The sequence below is a fragment of the Branchiostoma lanceolatum genome, chromosome 3, assembly GCF_035083965.1.
Source record: "Branchiostoma lanceolatum isolate klBraLanc5 chromosome 3, klBraLanc5.hap2, whole genome shotgun sequence".
Lineage (NCBI taxonomy): Eukaryota > Metazoa > Chordata > Leptocardii > Amphioxiformes > Branchiostomatidae > Branchiostoma > Branchiostoma lanceolatum.
In genome coordinates, this window is record NC_089724.1 from 12,020,457 (window position 1) to 12,040,664 (window position 20,208).

Below are 20,208 nucleotides of genomic sequence, written 5' to 3' on the forward strand. Positions count from 1 at the left end.
TTATGGCGCTATTTGAACATGATGTTTACCGGGTTAAAGCGAACTCTGAATCCTGGCAGATCACAACAAAGATACAGGGGACGAAACAAATTAGGTAATCTACTCAGACTGCGCGTCGGTTTCCTCAGTGCCGGAGGCTTGAAGTGAAACACGGTTTTGTTTATATGTCTATGTTTCTTTGTACCGTTAATGATGTATTAAACTCAGTGGTACCAATGAGGTTTTATTGATTGTACCGCTGAGTTATCACCTAATGCAATGCGTCACGGTTGAAGAATGATTCCTGCAAACTTATCTTCACGTCGGGTAGACAATGAAAAACGTTTGGGGGTGCAGAAGTTCACGCACGGGAACTACAGTTTCTCAATTCCTATTCCATGGAATAGCTGACATAAGAGGAGTTGACGACGTCTCTACGTATTCCAGTTTAATTTTCTGTACCTCAATGTCCCTGGAATGGATACATTCAGCAAAATGCGTATACTGTCAATGCTTATAATTATGTTGGAAGAAGGGAAATTTGTTCTTCTCTGGTCAAACACATTGGCAGCATCTAGGAAACTGACAGTGAAGATATTATAACGCATATGTTGTCTCATGATTATGTAGGATACCTGGTAAATTAATACAATTTGGGGACTTTGTCACGAGCCCAAGAGCGATCGGCCACCTGAAAATCATGACCAGCATGTTCAGAACACGAGTTATGAAAACTGGAAGTTCGTTCTGCTGCAGTACCATGGGAAGCCACCGGGACCTAATCAATTCTTCATTTTGCCAACACCTACCAGCATACAAAATATCATAAAGATCAAACGACACATACACACACACGCACACACACCGTGACACACACAGGCGCACACTAGGCACGCGCGCGCGCACCCCAAAACACGTCCATCTTGGCGAAAGTAATAATGAGGACCTTATAAGACATTTAGGCAAGACTATCATCAGAAAACGATACTATTCTCTTTATTCAAAGGGCGCATTCATATGTAGGTGAAAATGACATGTCCCTGGGCCATTTTTAATGTCACCATTGATCGAAAAACGGCGGGACGTTAATAACACCCCTGGGCGGTGCACAGAGCATATAACTATTTAGGTCACATATACTGCCGGAGACGCGCATGTATTTTGTTAGTATATAATATATGTATAACTGATGAAGTATGAAAACTTAAATCTACAGCGGTAAATGGTGTGTAACACATGCAATGTCCACACTGGCAGAAGTGTTGATGGAGCTGTACATCATCAGTCACGTATGTTGGAATAAGGTCAAGGTTACGCGGAGCAACGATTCAGGGACACTGGAAACAGAACTTGGGCCGCGCCTTACCAGACTGGCTGTCATGAAATGGGCACAGTGTGGAACAAGAGGACCCCTGTAGTGGTGTACCGCTGACCCGCACATTTCACTTACACAGCAAATCGGGATATTGAACTGAGAACAAACATCTTCTGTCTGGGAGAAAAAGTCTTTTAATTCATTCATTTCTACGTATACGTCTCTCGCGACCGTTTCCTAACAATCTATTCCTTACCCCGTAAACGCTATTAAACTAAAGACTTGTGGGCTGTAGTGTACACTCCTCGCCCGGCGTTAAGATTACTTTTGCCGTCTTCTGCTGACTGCGTTCTGATTTCACCTTGCCACCTTGGCCTTGTGGCTGCTGTTTTCTTCAACAGTAGCCAGTGTTCTTGACTACTTGAGGAATCCATCAGAAGAAGGAAGCAAACAGAAAGATCTACATAATCAGCAAAACAGCATGTCAAAACGCCAACCATTTTGTAAGTATCAGGTAAATAAATATCATCTTAATTGCACACGACTTCGATACTTGCACACGACCTTTAAGACAAGGGCGTGTGCAGATATCTTTTGAATAAATATGTTTTTAACACTGACCGTTAAGACGTTGAATAGGCAAGACGTGTGCAAAGTATAATTTAAGCTGAAGTCATCTTTGCCACGTCACACAACCTTCGCAGGAGCCCAGAAAAGTAAGCTACTCAGAATCGGCGAAATCGGAGCTCGAAATCATGCCAGATCCCTGCAAGTGTACCGACGGTAAGCACGATCCGCTTCCGCCTTTACCGTAAGCTGGCCCGCAGCGATGTTATTTGCTTAATGTTTGGCTTTGTCATGTTTGGTAAGCCCTCCCGCACGTCTTTCAGGCGGTGCGATATTTTCGAGAAGGTTCTGATGAAAGTGTTTTTACATTTTCTGATGCTGCTAATGACTACCATGCAAAAGACACAAAACCGCCTATCTGCCTAGGGGATTAGTTTCTCGCCAAAATGACCGGATCATTACGCTGGATTTTGAACAGTACCAGTACGTCGCTGTCTAGCCTACCTGTAAAGACAGCTAACGGGCACGCTCACTCATAACCCTGTAGAATAGAGCGCAGCGACGTGCGTCATGTAGGAAAGATGATCATGTCATCCGGCAGATAGGGAAGAATATGATTAAAAATTACTAAGGCTTTATCAAAAGGCTGGCGCATTTTTAGCCAAGTTAAATTCATTTTATGTCGGATCTAATGTCAAGGTGACATGACGTCATTTGTTTGACCTTGCAGGGTGTAAGGGTGGCGCTGACTGCAAGTGCACGGAGTCTTCCAAGGCCTGTAAGTAAAAATCTCACTCGAGTGACAAGCCATAGGCGTAGGACTGCTGTGCATAGAAGTGCATACAAGACCTAATGGGCTATGAATGTATTTGCTGATTTGAACAGACAGGTGGTTTGTTCGCCAATGTTCACCAGTCATTTCCAAAGTTGATCATTAATTGTACAACGCAATTCTCACTGGCACAGTATTAATCATTGTTGAAAAAATGATGCAGATGTAGGGTGGGTGAATGAACAGTACAAATATAGTGGCCGGCCTAATATCCGCGGGGAGGAGCCATAAAAGCCCAGGTCAGCGGAGTTTGCGTTACACAGACTACACATGACGTAGCACGTCCAGTTCTGTACTCTTGAGCTGTCGGGTTGTCGGTGACGCTCACCGGGGCGTATAACTACACATTTCGGAGTACTTAAATGTACACTTCAATAAGGTTCCCACACTTTCGACTCCCTTCACATCCACCCGCCTGGTGACAGAATGAGAAGATACAACTGTGCTTAGTGAGTCTCGTTAAAACATCATGTACATGGCTGAACTTTCCCACGGGGTGAAGAAAATGTACACGGAACTGTTCAAGTCTTCGATAAATCCTGAAATCAACAGCCGTCAGGCCGGTTTGATGACTGGTTTTATACCCTCAAAGTTGGTGAGCTAACTGAGCTGTGACAATTGAGCGTGAGTACGGAGATTAGAAAGTAGGCTGCTGTTCAACCATGTAAGCCGCGATTGGACGCGTTTTGAAGTCATTTGCACAAGCTGAAATTCCATTAAAAACTTTGCTTTGATAACATACCTCCTCAGAACTATTTACGGACAGGTTTAATGGGGCTGATCGACCTTTTAACATCATGCAATTTGATGGTATTGTATTATTGTTAGGTGAGTCTGGTGATTGCAAGCCTTGTGAGAAGGAGTGCAAGACTGACCATGATCACCACAAGCACCCTCACTGAGCAGTGAAGTCCGAAGCTGAGGACCTGAAGGTACCTCTGGTGCGGGCTATTGTTATTCTGCAAACTTTATACTGTAGTATGGGCGAAATATATTGCTTATATATATATTGATATAAATGAGCTGGGTTACTGTCATTCTGCAAACTTAAGTTCTGTGGTGAAATGGTGTTGATTCAGTGGATGGAGGGAAATTACATAAAAAGTGTCTTAGCAAAAAGTCCAGTCATAAGCATGTAAAATTGGGACATTTAACATGTATATTATGCATGACAGTAGTTTTCTATAGGTACTATTTGGGGTATCAAACACAATGAACCTATATCCGTACCTGTGAAACATAAACATGTCATAGATCTACTATCTCTGTCACTTTCTTATAAAAAAGATAACCATGTCTTTAGTGAGAAGGTAAACAACTTATCATTTCTTTTTTCCCCCAGAAGGACTGGACAATCACATCTCACCACGCCAACAAGAAGTACAAGAAACACTCGTCAAATTCCTTCATCATTCCTTCAACTTGATAAACTAGGCAACTAGGAGGCACATACCACACATTGTTTTTTGTTTTGTTTAGAAAAGCTTTTAGTTAAAATGTGTACATTTCTGTGGAAATGAATAAACTGAAGTAAAGATTGTTCAATTCTGTGTTTTTGATATCACTGCAAGTATCACAACCACTGAAAGACATCCTCAATGTTCATGACTTCACAAACATTACAAAGCACAAAAGCACATACACAGTCAAATGAATCAGCAAAAACTAAAAATCCCACATTCTTGTTTGTTTTTGCCTTGTGCATTGAGTAGCTTCACTTTGCAAAACCTAATGTCTCACTTCTATATGTATCAGTATGACTGGCCTTTGGACTAGACCAGCACAAACTATAGTGACTATAGTCACAACTATTCATTTCAATCAATTTTAGCCTAGGTAAGCCTACGTTTATCATTACACTGCTGGTGGGCTGTCTGGCCCCGGCCATTGACCTTATTTGTTTGGACCCGTAATATATACAAAAGCTCATTTCCCCTTCCCTACCTAGCTCCAAATTTGGTGTCAAATTGACAGCATAAAGTAGATTGATTTAGCATGATTTTACATTATCTCCAAGCAGATATTCCGGTGGCTAGATAGTATCCATGGGCCGAAATAGGATGGCAAATGGATACTGTTTCTGCCCATAAATACTGTCTTGCCACCTGAAGATCTGATTGGAGATTAATTTTACACGCTAGATGGGATGGACATTCCTGCTGTGGGAGAATCTTATTTGGGGAGTTTCTTGAGCTCTGTTGCCAGCCACACAGCGAAGGACAGCAGTGTGAGCGATCCACTCTGATGAGTGGAGGCCAGCCACGTGGGGACGTACAGGAGAAGGGTGCTGATGCCCAGAGAGATCTGCTCACATGGGAAAAATCAACAAACACATCTGTTAAAGCATGCAATTACTGCCAGCAAACTAGGCCCTACAAACCTGCATGTAGCAAGGGCTATAGAAACAGTGATGGGCACCTATGAACCGAAGGGTGTGGGGAGGATTTTGACTTTGACTAACTTAATTGTTAAAGAGCAAAAGTATTGAGGATCAAAAGGAAATCAATCTCTCTGTGCTGTTGAATACCAAGAACACAGGAATTTTTAACAGTTTGGCACTTCATCCTTCAATTTGTCAATGCCGTTCATACTTCATTGTACCACTATCAGGAAGACTAATACAAAAGTGTTGCAGTATCCTTTTTTACTGTAGCTGCAGTATGATTCCAAAAATGGTACAGATATTGACATTTGCCCAAGACTGTCAAGTTTCATGCTGTAGGGGACCATGTAGGAAAACTGCAGACATACACATAAAAATGTCAGTCACCTGCTCAGTACAAATATGGATGTGTGAATTACACATAGCTTGCTTCAATTTTAAAAAAGTAAAGCATCAAAGCAAGATGTCCAAATGACTCTGGAGATCCACTGACCTGAACAACAGACATGCCTGCAAGACAGTTGAGTGCCAGGCTGGCACGGGGAGTAAGTCGCAGTCGCCGGGCCCACACCCACAAGCTCAGGATAGCAACAGCTGTAGTCGTGCCCTACAGATAATCAGGATCCAGGGTAGAAAAAAAAACACTAAGAAAGGCCAAATATATCCACTTAAATGCCAGTAAAGCTGTCTGACTTGCATGTGCTTTGGATTGGATCTGTCATCACAAAAATTTCCACCAACATTTTACTGTTTTCTCCAGCATACTTTGCATCTTAAACTCACCAGTGGAACATGAGGTGCTGGCACCACTGAATTTTGAATCATTCTTACACTAGTTGAGCAAACATTTAAAAAATATGTCAACAACATTGATTGCACAGCATTTCCTATATTTTTGTAATCAATCACAATATTGTGTAACTGAATTCATGGGGTAAGAAGAAAGTTTGTCTTCATAGGAGATCATCAATCTGCAAAACTACACATGTATCAGGTAATGTATCTGTCATTCCAGCAGTTAAGGCGAGTGTGGGTCAAAGAGAAGCTCTCAGTGAAACTCACCAGTATTCTATGGTTGAATTGGACAGTAGTGTGGTTCTCAAACATGTTCTTCCATTTGGGGTCAAAGTTGAACAGGTCTTCAGGAATCCATCTGTCCCCAAACTTGGGAAAGGAGTTGTAGACAAGACCGGCATCCAGCCCCGCTACAAAGGCACCTAAAGGCAAAAAAGACAATACTCAGCACATGAAGGACTACATGTGTAAATTTCATGACAAACAGTCTAAGCTATCATGCACACTGTGGGTAAAGACTTACATTTGAACCAGAATGAATCAATTTTCTTCCGTCAGACTGAGAGCACCCTGAGATCTTTTTCCTTTGACCTTTAATTGTACATTTATAAACTCAATTAAATGCTACCACTTAGTTCTAATGAGCACCTACCTATGACGTATTACAGTCTATGTGGATTGTGGAGTTAGTAGTGAACACATATAAAAGGACCCCGAGGTACCTGACAGTGCAGTGAAGAAGACCAGAGCCATGGTTCCATGTGCATACTTGCCAAGCTGCCTCATCTGACTCGTCATCTCGAACTGCAACAAAAACACACAAAAATTACAATCAAGTTAAGAAGACTCTTAATATTGATACTTAGTGACTACTAGTGACTCTTAATATTGATACTTACTGACTACTAGTGAACGAAACAAGTGGCCAGGGTATCTAAAAGTTTTTATAGGAACTCTGTTCACTTGAAGGTGACAAGTAGATCCTTCGTGGTTATCAAGTACAACTGTTCTCTAATGACAATGTCAAACCTTGTCATTTCATCAAGGCTAAACTATTACCAGTAGATATCATCTTATAATTGTATAAAGACATCTATTTTACTCTACTCTAAACATAAGTTCCCTGACCTTCTGCCTAGGCAGTACATGCAGCAGTCCTGTCCACAGCAGGCCCACATACAGCAGGAAGGCTGATCCCAGGTGTGCAGCCAGTCTGTACTGACTCACTCTGGGGATGTCATCTCCTGGCTCCTCCAGACCACTCTTCACCATGAACCAACCAAGCAGACCCTGACAAAAATAGTTCAAGTGTACAGGATGGAAGATATGAATACATACAAGTGTAGGTACCAATATGATGGAAGCTAAACAAGGCTAACCATTTGTCAATATCTTTCCAAGCAGTGGGTATAAAAATCTAGGAGCGATTTTCTTGATAAGCTGATTCTAAGTAGTATGCACAATCCTACACTAATCAGAATATCAACATGAATATTACATGTATAATGCCCGCACATCCAGTAGGATACTTACCTGAAACACGAGAAGAGAGCCGAACGCTGCGACCCGGGGTTTCATGGCTTTGGTGATCCATCCCTTCCTCCAGAAATAAGCAGCTGGGAGGAGGAACACCAGCCCGATGGTCCTGCCCCACATGCGGTGGAACCACTCCATGAAGAAAATGAACTTGAACTCCTGTATGGTCATCTCACGATTCTGGCTGGATAGGATATATCAAGACAATCAATTCTGTAAATGATAGTGCTTTGAACAGCAGTAGAAAAGGGCAGTAACAATAAATAACAAACTCTCTAGTCAACTTACTGTGATGTAAATTAAAAAGTAAATTAAAGTAAACATATTTCTAGGGCACTTACTACTTCCACTGTGGTGTCTCCTTGTACATCTTGAAATAGTCTTCCCATTCCTGATGATTTCCGGGTGGCTTCATCCCCTTGATTAGGTGCCAGTCGACCATAGACAGACCTGACTCTGTCAACCTGTTACAATAAAACAGGCCCTTGGATTAACAGCGCTAAGGACACAAAACATAATTATAGAATATGATAAGTTTGTTATCATGTGCAGTCTTTTTGGTGTTCTATACAATAACTCTGTACAACTACTGAAGTAGCAAATAAACAAATACATTATCATTTTCTATCTACTTCCCAAGAAGGTCTATATCACCCACTCACTCACAATACAGAAGCGCCCTCTAGGAGAATATATAGTTATTACAGTCAGAAACAAACATACACACACATACAGACAGAGACAAAGGCAAAAGAAATACTACTGAACCCCCAAACAAACAATGCATTGTATTCACACACAGAGGTAAGTAAAGTTTCAACAGTTCAGTCTCAACACCTACCTTGTGAGCCCTCCAATGGCCACAGCTCCAAACACCATCCCTGCCGAGACCAGCAGCCATGATCCAACAATCTTCTGAGCATGAGCAGGAACCTGTTGTGTTACAGGAGCAGCTACACCAGCTGCTGTTGTGGTCTGCCTGAGCTGTGCAAGTCTGCAACCACTCTGCAGAAAAGAACAGTTACAACTTACAAGAAGTCTAAGTAGATTTTTCATGGAGAGAGGAGGTACGTAGGATCACCTCTTGTCCACCATCACTTGATATACATAACAGAATCATAATTCTTTTAAATAAAATTTTGATGCTAAAAAGGAATGTATCGTTCTTTAGACATTATGATGACCCCCCCATTACATTGGGACGAAAGATCCACAGTTACCTAAGTGGTGAAAATGTGGCAGTACAACAGTCAACACTAACCTGTTTGGGTGCAGCAAGTTTTAACAGTGTTGGAGTGTTCCAGCCCCCACATCTCACTGGTGCAGAGAAAAGTGCCGCCCCTGCGTGCAGGGTTACACCCACTCCTCTGCCACCACACGACAACTTCTGTTGGTCAAGAAAATCAGTGAATCACTTAAGGCCACACCAACTTAATTTCTTGGATGACATCCGTGCGCGCATTGATTTTCACCTGTTCTAAAAAAAGTCACCTCCTCCGAGGCTACACGGAACTCCGGAACTAGCCGAGTTAGATTACCGCAAAGGGCCAGCATTGTGCTGGCTTGTCGTAAAACTTGTTATGTACTACTACAAAATACATCAACATCAAAGTTCACAAGACAACTAGGGGCATAATTGTGGATTGGTATGCCATCGACATTAGCTTGGGGAATGTTACATTTGCACAGTTTGTGTCTTTTTCTGCAGATAAGTGCTAGCACCATTAAAGCATTGGATGTCACTATTTTTACTCTATTTGGATTCAAACGTTGCAAACATTGACGTATCCTAACCCTACATGATGCACCCAATGAAAGTACTATTAGACCGTAGCCTCATCAAAACAAGCATGGATATTGCTGTACGTAATCTGTTGGGCATACCGACACAAACAAATAGGGCATCCACATTGTATAATATTCCGCCTGTGCAGTTAACGTTACATTTATTAAGGTTAGTCGATAACTAGTTGAACTTGTCATTTCTAAAGCCCTACCGACCTTTGGATACCCCATTACATGTGTAAAGATGTTCACGTAACACTAAGAATAAGAAATTGTATGATATAATCATATAGTCTATCAATATGATTATATCATACAATTTCTTATTCTTAGTGTTACGTGAACATCTTTACACATGTAATGGGGTATCCAAAGGTCGGTAGGGCTTTAGAAATGACAAGTTCAACTAGTTATCGACTAACCTTAATAAATGTAACGTTAACTGCACAGGCGGAATATTATACAATGTGGATGCCCTATTTGTTTGTGTCGGTATGCCCAACAGATTACGTACAGCAATATCCATGCTTGTTTTGATGAGGCTACGGTGAAACTCTCAATAACAATGGGCATCCACATTTACGTAAAACAACTAATAACGACATTTGGTTATCATCATATCATGTCCCAACTGAACAACTGACCATCCGGTTATTATAACGTTACATGTGTTGTGCAACTTAGTACGTGCGAACTTACGTAACATAAAAAAGGTTATTTCTTACTGAAATCTGCTTCAGATGTCTTGTAGACGCGCCTGGCGATACACAGAGACGCAGGCAGCTCCTGCCAAATTCTACACCGCCCGTTGCTAACCTTGAAAGCATGTTAGCGCGATATTTCCAGCTCAAGATTGGGAAAATTTCACACTTACAATGTTACCAAACGAATGACCTCTAACCCCGACCTAGTCCGGACTATATGACTTCAGGTCTAGGGGGGAAGTATAATCAGATTAATTATAGTATGTGACCTAATTTAAGTCAGTACTAAGGATATTATACATTCGATATCTATATAATAGAAAAATAGCTGATAAAATATTACATAATGTCTAGTTTTATGCTTAAGAATACTTTTATATAGATCTTTTATAACCCATATAGAAAGTGCGCAAATCCAATTTCTCTGGTTGGTTGAAGGTACGGACACAGCTGACCAATCACACGGCGCAGGTCACTGGATAGAGAAAGATTAAAAGGTAAGATACGAAAATCATCCTCCAAGCGGTCGCTGTAGAAGAAGGAGAAGACATATGTTATAAAACTGAGATATTCCATACTGAGTAATTTGTGTGTTCTACAGTAGAGAAGGTTGCACGTGTGGGGAGGGCGCTAGGGCTCGGGCATTGGCCGTAGAGTCACTAACTTTAGTACTGCATACTGATCATGTTAGTACTCTACTCTGCAGCACTGCAAGACAGGATGACAATTTTTTTGACAGGAGAAATGTCATGGTCATCCAATAATAGCCTCGATCTATATAACATTTTATACCTGGGCCGCGAAAACGTATCACACGGGCTTCCATAGAACATTTAGAATGCATTTCGAGCGCGCCGGTTGCGCCGCCGTCGAAAATTTGAATACCGGATTAGAAGGTTGGAATCAATGTTGTTACAGTTTTTTGTTCGAGGACACAAAACTCCCTCAACTTCTGGCGCATTCCGCTTTGAAATGTATGTTTTCTTGGGTGGGTATGACATAAATAAAATACAACGCGGTGTATTCCGCGGGTAGGATCGCCCCCCGGCCGTCGGGCTGGTACCTCGGGTGATACGGAATACCCTGTGTGGTATTCTCTATATATCTGACTAAGCCTGCCTGTTATGCCTGCCGGATAATCTGCACCCAAGTGTGCAAAACATGGCTGTTGTGTATGTTTTTTTTCTTAAGCAGGATGATCCTGTCAATAGTGGAAGAAAAAGTGTTATTGACAGGATCATCCCACAGCCTTAGTCTATACAAGGAGCCCTATTTCAAAGGTCCCCGATCTATAGTATACAACGTTATCACTGACCAACCTTCCTGACATGCCTGCCAGATGCTAGATTTTTTTATCCGAGTGCGAAAAACATGGAGCCCTGCAATAAATTACCCTCCTTGCTCAAACTTAGAAAAGTGGTCAGGTCACTATGTTCTTGCTAAACAATCTAAATATTTTGAATTGTTAGAAAGGCCACAGTTGACCATTGTCACTGTATGCAGAAGGTTAGCCTTTGTGACAACAACATGAGTGAAAACACTGAACGAATGTTCGTGTATGATTGATTGATTGATTGAAAACCCTGCCCTGCCCCAGCCTGCAGGTATGTACGCTATGGAGGTGTGTGTGGACTCTGTGGAGTCAGCTGTTAATGCAGAGGAGGGAGGTGAGCAGGATCTTAATTAGATGTTTATGATGGATGTGTAATCTACAAGCAGATGTTGGGAGACAACCATAATTACGTTTTCCTTGTAGCCCGTTTCTGTGACAAACCAGTGTCCTCTCTTCACCCCAACCAATCAAACTACGTGAAACGCATTGAAATTCAGATTCCTATCAGCCATGACCCGACAAATTGCTTTCTGACTTGCGTTAACGACTACATCTGACCAAACAAACTCGCCAGTGAGAACAACTTCCAAAAGATGTTTTCAGATTGACAATTTTGCCACTTTGGAAGTGATTGAATCCGCCCGCGATTTAACGTTTAGAGAAAAGTAGTAGCAACTTCTTTTTTTTTTAAATGTTAAATCGCGGTGGATTCGATCACTTCCAAAGTGGCAAAATTGTCAATCTGAAAACATCTTTTGGAAGCTTCGGGTCATGGCTGATAGGAATCTGAGTTTCAATGCGTTTCATGTGCTTAGATTGGCTGGGGTGCTCTTGTGTCATGGAAACGGACACTCGTCGTACAGCTTGGAAAATGCAATGTTCTAGCCTTCCAACATCTGCTTGGAGATTAAATGATTTGGACCTGATTGTACTCATGTGATTGTTGTTGTTGTTACAATCATGATTTGTTTTTTGTTGCTGTGTGATAGCACTGTTGTATAGTTTTTACTTTGATTTGGTGAGTAAGATCAACAGCATCCTTCTGTTAACCCAGCTCTGTATTGCATTAGTAAAGAATCCTTTAACGAAATCCTGGATCCGACTCTAGATTTTTTTATAATGACTGTCTTACATATGGAGTACTTCCTTGCTTTGGTAAAGGTGCATCCAGGCTGGAGTTATGTGGAAACCTGATTGAAGGAGGAACCACTCCAAGTTTAGGTCAGTCACTGTCCCCATCTAGCACTTAGTATTTGAACTGCAGGGGAGAGAAACTGCAAATCTGCAGTGAATGCAATTTGTGCAAATGAAGGAGGCTGTGTGTACCCTTATCATTTTACTCCCACCAGTTCCCTTTTTGTGCTGCAGAATGGAACCATCTAGCCTGATTTAATCAAGCTTATAGCAGCCACCTGTAACTGGTCAGCCCCGGTCCGCGGGGAGGGGCCATAACAGCCCCGGACAGCTAGCTGGAGTTTGCGTTATACAGACTAGGAACAATCATGCATGATCACTAATCAAGCATCATGCAGTCAGTCATAGATATCTTGTTTAGGTCAAGGAGGTTTCCTTGTTTAGGTTAAGATCTTCCAAGCTATGTTACAGTAGATGTATTTAATATGATTTTGCACATTATTGAACACAATTTTTATCCCCCTTGTCCATTGTGAATGTGAAGTCTTCTCCATCTAGTAAAAGAACAAATTGATATTTCACTGATATCTTATTGAAATGATGCCAAATCTGTTTAGTTTGTGTTGTACCTCAATTGTTCCCCATATGTGATTTAAAGAGCAACAGCAGAGTCCAGACAGAGCGTGTTTGCTGATGTCATTGTTATGAACAGGACTGCTGAAGGTGGTGAAGCAGAACGTGGGGATCCCGGTGTACGTGATGATCCGTCCCCGCGGCGGCGACTTCCTGTACAGCACCACGGAACGGGAGGTCATGATGGCCGACCTCCGCCTGGCCAAGGAACAGGGGGCTGATGGGATCGTGTTGGGCGCGCTTACAGAGTGGGTACCCAGAAGTTATTGTTATTAGAGCTAAATTGAGGCAAAACAGTACAACAACAAATGTTTCTCTATCCACACAGATGCATAATTCCTTAATTCATGTCCATTTTGAAATGAAGTAAAACCAGGAGTACAAGATGGAAAAGACTTGACAGAGTATGAAACAGTACTTGTAAAATTTGGTGTGATGATTTTTTATTGTATTATACATAGATCATAGATTTTACTTTCCTATTTAGTCAGTATTAATCATTAATGTATCAGTTATTAAGTTTTAAGGTTCTTTTAAACTCTTAGCTGTTCTATGTTTTTTGTTCATTTTCAGGGATGGCAACATAGACAAAGATTTCTGTTCACAGTTGATTGGTAATATTTTATTACTTGAAACAATATCACATGGATCTTTCAATGTTTATCTCTGAATTCGATGCTTATTTCTAGATCTTAACTGTTGTTGCAAATGCCTTCTTGACATTCTTCTGATTTCTTCTCAGGATTGGCAAGACCATTGCCAGTGACTTTCCATAGAGGTTAGTCAAATTTTATAATCATTTAGATTGATATCAGAAGTTCGTGTATTCTTTTATACTAAATACAGTTTTTGAAAAGTTGCTGATTGACAAAAACCATGCGACTTTATGAATCTGCTGACCAGCAGATCCATGAATTGAACACCTAAAGTGGAGGTAGCCCTTCCAGTAACATGACAGTGTGTTCTCCCAAGGGTGACTTTAGCAAAGTATTGTGAGCATGATCACTGTCTGCTCGTTCCTTGATAAGTGATTAGGGATGTCATCTTACAGACATTGGCATGTCTTAATGATTTTAATCATAGCATATTAGCCGGTAGTCCCTTAGGTTGGTTGTAGTGTAGTGTTCCTTAGGTCTCCAGGACGAAATTACTTAGGGACAGACTGATATTAAGGGGATGGCATTAGAATTACAATGTATATGGAAATGTACTGACACAAGGAAGTAAACAGGGAGAAGGGCCAGAACAATATATCTTTTTGTATTTTTTATACTCACAACAGTAAAAGACATATGTACTGCAACAATGATTGGTATGAACTATTGTTATGAAACAATTTGCACCATCACTTTTGTAAAATACCCTCCCAGTCCAGCTCCTTGTCCATCCCTTACTTCATTTTACCCATTCAGCATTTGACATGGTAGAGGATCCCTCCCAAGCCCTGGAGGATGTCATCTCCCTGGGGTGTGAGCGGCTGCTGACCAGTGGTTGTGACTCTACAGTTTTGGAGGGTCTTCCCACTCTGAAAAAACTCACAAAACAGGTAAGGTGTAGACACCTGCAGATATTTTCATTGACATTATTTAGATGACTCAGAGTCTTTGTGTTGTGTAAATATGGGTTGTTGACACTGAGACAAACAAACAATAAATAAATTATAAAACTTCTTAGGTGGGTCAGTATGTTTGGTTCATTAAAATACATGTGTGAAAGAATAAATTTTTTAACGAATATGTTCTTCTTTTTCATCAACGATAACTAATAAATCTGAAACAAGAAGACAACTGCATAAATGTACAAGCAATGTTTCCTTAGGCAGTAGGATCACTGTTACCCTTCAGTGTAGTTGGGCAGATTCTTGTATTTACCCCAAACACAAACTGTCCAACCAGACATGCAGTATGGCCTGTATCATAAGGAGACTTCAGTCCACGGTAATTAATGACAAGGTGTAACCAAACCCTCAAGTCTAACTCCTTGTACAGACCTTTGACCTGAATGTCGTAGATCATACAGATGACAGGTACCAGTGTTGTCTAGACATGAAGTCCTCCTTTTTCATTGTAATTGATATTCTAACAGTACATAAAAGTTTCTATGTTGTATTATTGTTAGGGAGTGTGAATTGTGCAGATGTATATGTAGGTTACATCTTGTGGATCCCATAAGAATATTGAGTATTACTGCAGCTTGCATATTTCCTGGACTGTATCTACATGTTACACATACTGACATTGACTTTCCAGAGGAATTCGATGCCGTTTTAAGATGCCAATCATAATTAAAGAAGGCACCTGGTGGGTATCACATTATAGTTATGATTGCTGATAATTCTTCTTGATGTGCCCCTGGGCAGAGAGATTGGGTTGTGATAAAACAGCCAGAAACACTGTGGGCATAACAGGATGTATGTAAGCAAAACAAAGGAACGGTTGTACCTGCTTTTAGTCTCCTTAATTGGACTGAATCTTACATCAACTTTTTGATAACTGTCTTAGTAAATCGTTCTTTGCACTTCTTGTGTTTTTTGGTTGAATTTAGATGTGTTCAGTTGAATTTAAATGTTTTCAGTTGAATGTAGACGTGAACTAGACATTGTAACTGAGCCTTTCATGTGTCAGGAAAGGTGATTTTGATTGTCATATTTACTTTGCAGGCTTGTCACACTGTATTTTCACAAATAGATTGTATTTCTTCACCCTGCCCTCATGAAACATAGGGACCTATTTCTGTTATTTTTGAAAATATTCCGTGATGAACCCTAAACTGAAACACTAGAAATTATCCTGCCCTGCGGGAAAGACTGACAGCAGGTTGTCAGCACCTCTGCCCCTCCTGCCTGTCAAGTTCTCTGTTTGCCCCTCCTCTAACTGAAGGGTTTCAACTTGTTTTTCTATTTCTGTTTGTCTTGTAAGTTTTGGGGGTTATCTAACCTTTACCATATACAAAATATGTCATCAGCATTTTAATTGGACAGATGGCTTGGATGGCCAGGATGTGGGTTTATCTCCTGAGGTCGGTGTGTCTGTCAGTGGTGCATTCTTCCCTGGGATAACCTGGCGACTAAGAAGTCCCTTGACTTTCTGCAATAACAACTACCTCTTTAGTTACAATGATAAGTTGTTGCTTATTTTGCAACCAAAATTGGCAGAGTGCTAATGAGCATCGTGATAGATTTGGGTGAAATGCAATTTTGTGAAATTTGCTTTGTGACGACTTTGAAATGCCTGGAATTAAAACAACATTGCCTGACCTTTAAAAGGACATTTTTTGAGAGTCACGCACAATGTATAAAGGGAACAGTGGATTAAGCCCTTTAATGTTATTTTTGGCCATGTTGGAAAATTCCACTGCTAGCTAGGTGCTTTTATTCTCGTACCTTTCTAGCTGTGTTTCCAAGATGCACGAAAAAGGTGTACTCTCAAACTTGGTAACTAAATGTAATTGTCTCTTGCCATGTGATACCAATGCTACCAAGTCAAAGGCATGCGCGCGCAGTGGATGATTGTCCAGTCAGCAGGCCAGCTATACACAGTTCTACATGTGCATGTGCATGGGAGCTGGAAGGTCTTCACCTAGCCATAGATACACTCTCCAGACGACCATCTACCGCTAATCATGTCCTCATCCTATGTGACTGCAAGGCTGCAATAGAATCAGTCACAGGTACACAGCAAGTCACTGCATACAACAGCCTTGTACATAGCATCAGAAACAAGCTACGCTCCCTCCATCTACAAGGACACACAATACAGTTCACATGGTGTCCCGGTCACATGGGCATACCCGGCAACGAGATTGCAGACAAAGAGGCAAAGTTAGCAGCAGCTGAAGCTGCTAACACCCAGATGAACGCATCATGGACAAGACAACAGGCCACGAAACACATTGAAACTCAAGCACTCATGAGATGGGACCGAAGAACAAAGCTGAACACAAAAAGCGAACACATGCAGAAGATAGCCATGAACATGAAGAAGAAAGGAAAAGCACTTGGAAAGAGACGCACACAAATCAACATCAACCAAATAGTCAGTGGCCACACAAAACTCAATGCCTACCAAAACTGGAAGAACCCTGAGACGTCTCCAAACTGCCCTAACTGCGACGCCCCGGAGACTACCAACCACTTCCTGTACCACTGCGCCCGCTATGAAAGGGAAAGACACCAAATGCTGCAGGAGATCGAAAGTACATACGAGACCTACGGCACGCCAGCGGAGAACAGACACACGGACATCGTCACTCTAGCTGGAATGAGAGAAGACCTCACTGACGTAATCAACACACAGATGTACAGAACATTCTCCCAGTACATCGAGAGCACTCGCAGATTCGACGTGCTCAACTGAAACACATCCAGCAACACGCTACCTCAAGTCACCAAGTGCTAAAAGCCTAGCGAGAAATCAACAAGAACTGAAACCTAGCGACCAGCACAGCACCTGGAGACCATGTCTAACGAAGTAATAGACGTTAAACAAGGACAACAACAACAACAACAACAACATTTGTAGGCTGATTGTGTAAATGTGTAATGTCTATAAGCAAGGTGGTTAAACTCCTTGCTTTAAGCTTGACTGAGGTGGTTGATAGACAGTATACATGACAATGAGGAATAAAGTACATCAGAGCACATAGTTCTATTGTAGACCTCAGGAGCTCATCCAAGTTTGTAATACTGTGTCTCTCTTTTGTTATCAGGCCAGAGAAAGAATCATCATAGTACCAGGTAAACAAAAACTATTTGAACATTTATCTGTAGTAGATCATCCTGGCCAGACCTATGCATTTCTGTAGTGATTGATTGATTGATTGATTGATAGATAGATAGATAGATAGATTGATTGATTGATTGATTGATTGATTGATTGATTGAAAATTAAATATATAGGGCTACCTTATGACCACATATTTTCTGTGTAATGTCCTATTTCATTATAACCATGGAAGTTAAAACTTATAACCTGAATACCAAAATCCCATATTTACTGGACACTGTGAGGTGTAGACATACATGTGACATGTGGTTGTTTTGGTTTGAGGTGGAGGCATCAATGAGAGGAACCTGCCCAGAGTGCTGGAGGGGACAGGAGCCAGGGAGTTCCACTGTTCAGCCAGCAGCTTCAAACAGTCAGGCATGGTGTACAGGAACACGGCTGTGTGCATGGGAGGGGCGCTCAGACCACCCGAGTTTGGGTTCAAAGTGGCAAGCACAGACAGAGTCCGGACATTGAACCAGATTGCTAAATCTGTTACACAGTAGGGTGTTTATTAAATTAGAATAATGAATTACTTTTACTAATGTCCTTGTTCTACTGTAGGCCTAGCCACGGCCAGACCACATAGAAATATATATCCATACACTATTGAGATTACACAGTCTATTACTAACCAAAAAACAACAATGAAGATATGACCAATAAATGATATACTGGAATAGAATCACAAGCTACTGATAACATTTCATTATTTATTTGATCTAACACTTCAGCAATCTAAAATCTATAAGGATTTCCTTATTCCCAGAAGGACTGCCCTCCAAGCATAAGAAGCAACAGCTCAGTTGCCATCCCTTCCTACACACAATTTGTAAGAGCAGGCGGTCGCCTGCAGCAGCTGAAGTCAGCAGGTGTAAGCCCAAACTAACAATGACGTCTACCCTGAACAATACCGGTTGAATGACCTTCTCCAGTCCTCTCAGGCTGAGCTCATGTTCCCCTCACAGAAGCCTCAGCGCCTGGGCTTCTTCATTCACATGTTCCGTGTATAACACTGACCCGACATTTAGTCCAGGCATTTCCCCTGCAGATCCCACAGGCAGAGAGTTAACCCCCTTGTTCCCTGTCCCGGCCCTCTTAACCTATTAGACCCGTGATGAGATACACTGCTGGTCTTGTTGTGATGACGGACCGCAGGACGTTGGAAGATGATTTCCGTACGGGCAAAACTTAGGAATCGAAGCCTCTTCGAACCTCCGAAGCTTTTCAGTAGAGTAGACTAAAAGTCACATCTTCAAGTAAGAATTGGTCAACATTTTCTTTCTTGGCTGTCAACTTCGACACATATCGGTTTGTTCACCCGTCCATCATTTTGTCAGGTTTCAAACATCTATACCGGTGCCCATAGGAACGCTTGTTTGTTTCCTATTGTTCGTGTGGAGCACCTGTCGGTGTGTTTGTTAAGAAACTTTGATCATCCCAAGATTGAAAGTTTACGCCTTTTTTCGCATTGATCGTGAAACTAGAGATGACGTGGTCTTTTCGAATACACGGTAATCCGTAATGTAAAGACTCTTGGGGAACAATTATCAAGTTCCTAGGCCTGGATTAATATGAGACCCAAGATGGGCCACCGTCGCTACTATGCTAATGATATGATTTGGTATAATGGTTCTTACTTGTATAACAAAATGGCGCAATGTATAATGATTATGATCAGTAGACACGAGAATTAAGGGTTATTTTCGTGAAGGTGAAGCCAAAAGTTCCCATTCGGAAGTTGGTGTCACTGGCAGAGTTTGACTTTATTTATTTTTTCAAGCTTAGCGGTGGAAAAACGGGACCCAGATTCCCGCCCCAAACGCTTTGGGAAGTAATGAGATATGAAAGTAGCGTGACTTACTCAGATTTGTCTGGCTTGCAGGGATCATGCCCCGGAACCTTCCGGAAACACTTGAGGTAATATCTTTCTATAGATCAGAAATCCAGGACACACATTGTTTGACAGTTAACGTTGTGATATCTTCGGGCGGAAATCTAAACAGGTCTCCCTTCCAGCCACCCATCTTTTTATGATATGAAAATAGAGGTGGTCTGATTATCTACAACTGAAATTGCAAAAACTGTAACAGGAAAACCTCTTCTAGATTTTCCTTCTATCTTTGACGATAAATCACCGTTTAGCGTGATACCGAGCCAAAGTTCTTGTCGGTAGGGCTAAAACAGATCAAACGGTTATCTTTGAGTCAAGACACCGTTTAACTCGAAATTCCTGCCTTGACATGTAGAACAAGCCACATTCTAGGGTACTGCCATGTGTGTGGACCACTCACAGAGATTGTTTGATACTGTACCTTTATCAACTGTACAGGTGCAGTGGTCGGAGTAGATCTTTTGGGAGCGACTGGATGATTTCAGGGCTGTTTGCGGGAACGAAAAATTGAAAATGTATGTCAAGAAATATACACCCACCGATTTTGCTCATGAT

At 41.5% G+C, this 20,208-nt stretch overlaps 2 protein-coding genes and 1 long non-coding RNA gene across 3 annotated transcripts; 2 read left to right on the forward strand and 1 right to left on the reverse strand.

The window, feature by feature from the left end:
• The first annotated feature begins 1,921 nt into the window (after positions 1 to 1,921).
• Positions 1,922 to 4,238, forward strand: LOC136430303 (uncharacterized). Its single transcript, XR_010754873.1, has 4 exons — positions 1,922 to 2,077; positions 2,592 to 2,639; positions 3,522 to 3,634; positions 4,036 to 4,238. It is a non-coding gene; the product is annotated as an uncharacterized lncRNA (long non-coding RNA).
• LOC136430300 (heme A synthase COX15-like) lies at positions 3,835 to 10,112 on the reverse strand. The gene is made up of 10 exons (XM_066420785.1): positions 9,918 to 10,112; positions 8,669 to 8,794; positions 8,249 to 8,412; positions 7,749 to 7,871; positions 7,405 to 7,591; positions 7,000 to 7,161; positions 6,594 to 6,675; positions 6,139 to 6,293; positions 5,570 to 5,683; positions 3,835 to 4,997 (listed from the first exon to the last, which is right to left on the reverse strand). The coding sequence occupies exons 1-10, from the start codon at positions 10,017 to 10,019 to the stop codon at positions 4,866 to 4,868; spliced, it is 1,347 nt and encodes a 448-aa protein (XP_066276882.1). The 5' UTR covers positions 10,020 to 10,112; the 3' UTR covers positions 3,835 to 4,865.
• Positions 10,113 to 10,312: 200 nt separating this feature from the next.
• LOC136430302 (copper homeostasis protein cutC homolog) lies at positions 10,313 to 18,300 on the forward strand. The gene is made up of 9 exons (XM_066420787.1): positions 10,313 to 10,393; positions 11,494 to 11,563; positions 12,391 to 12,450; positions 13,076 to 13,244; positions 13,570 to 13,610; positions 13,739 to 13,774; positions 14,409 to 14,542; positions 17,704 to 17,731; positions 18,045 to 18,300. Exons 2-9 carry the CDS (start codon positions 11,503 to 11,505, stop codon positions 18,263 to 18,265), a joined length of 750 nt encoding a protein of 249 aa, XP_066276884.1. The 5' UTR covers positions 10,313 to 10,393; positions 11,494 to 11,502; the 3' UTR covers positions 18,266 to 18,300.
• Positions 18,301 to 20,208: the final 1,908 nt, after the last annotated feature.

Coding starts and splice junctions, on each gene's coding strand:
- LOC136430300 (XM_066420785.1), bottom strand. CDS start 10,019: ATGCTTTCAAGGTTAGCAACGGGCGGTGTAGAATTTGGCAGGAGCTGC. Junction 7,162..7,404: donor GCTCTCTTCTCGTGTTTCAG/GTAAGTATCCTA, acceptor TATTTTTGTCAG/GGTCTGCTTGGTTGGTTCAT. Junction 6,294..6,593: donor CTTCTTCACTGCACTGTCAG/GTACCTCGGGGT, acceptor TTTTGCCTTTAG/GTGCCTTTGTAGCGGGGCTG.
- LOC136430302 (XM_066420787.1), top strand. CDS start 11,503: ATGTACGCTATGGAGGTGTGTGTGGACTCTGTGGAGTCAGCTGTTAAT. Junction 13,611..13,738: donor TTTCTGTTCACAGTTGATTG/GTAATATTTTAT, acceptor ATTTCTTCTCAG/GATTGGCAAGACCATTGCCA. Junction 14,543..17,703: donor TGAAAAAACTCACAAAACAG/GTAAGGTGTAGA, acceptor TTTTGTTATCAG/GCCAGAGAAAGAATCATCAT.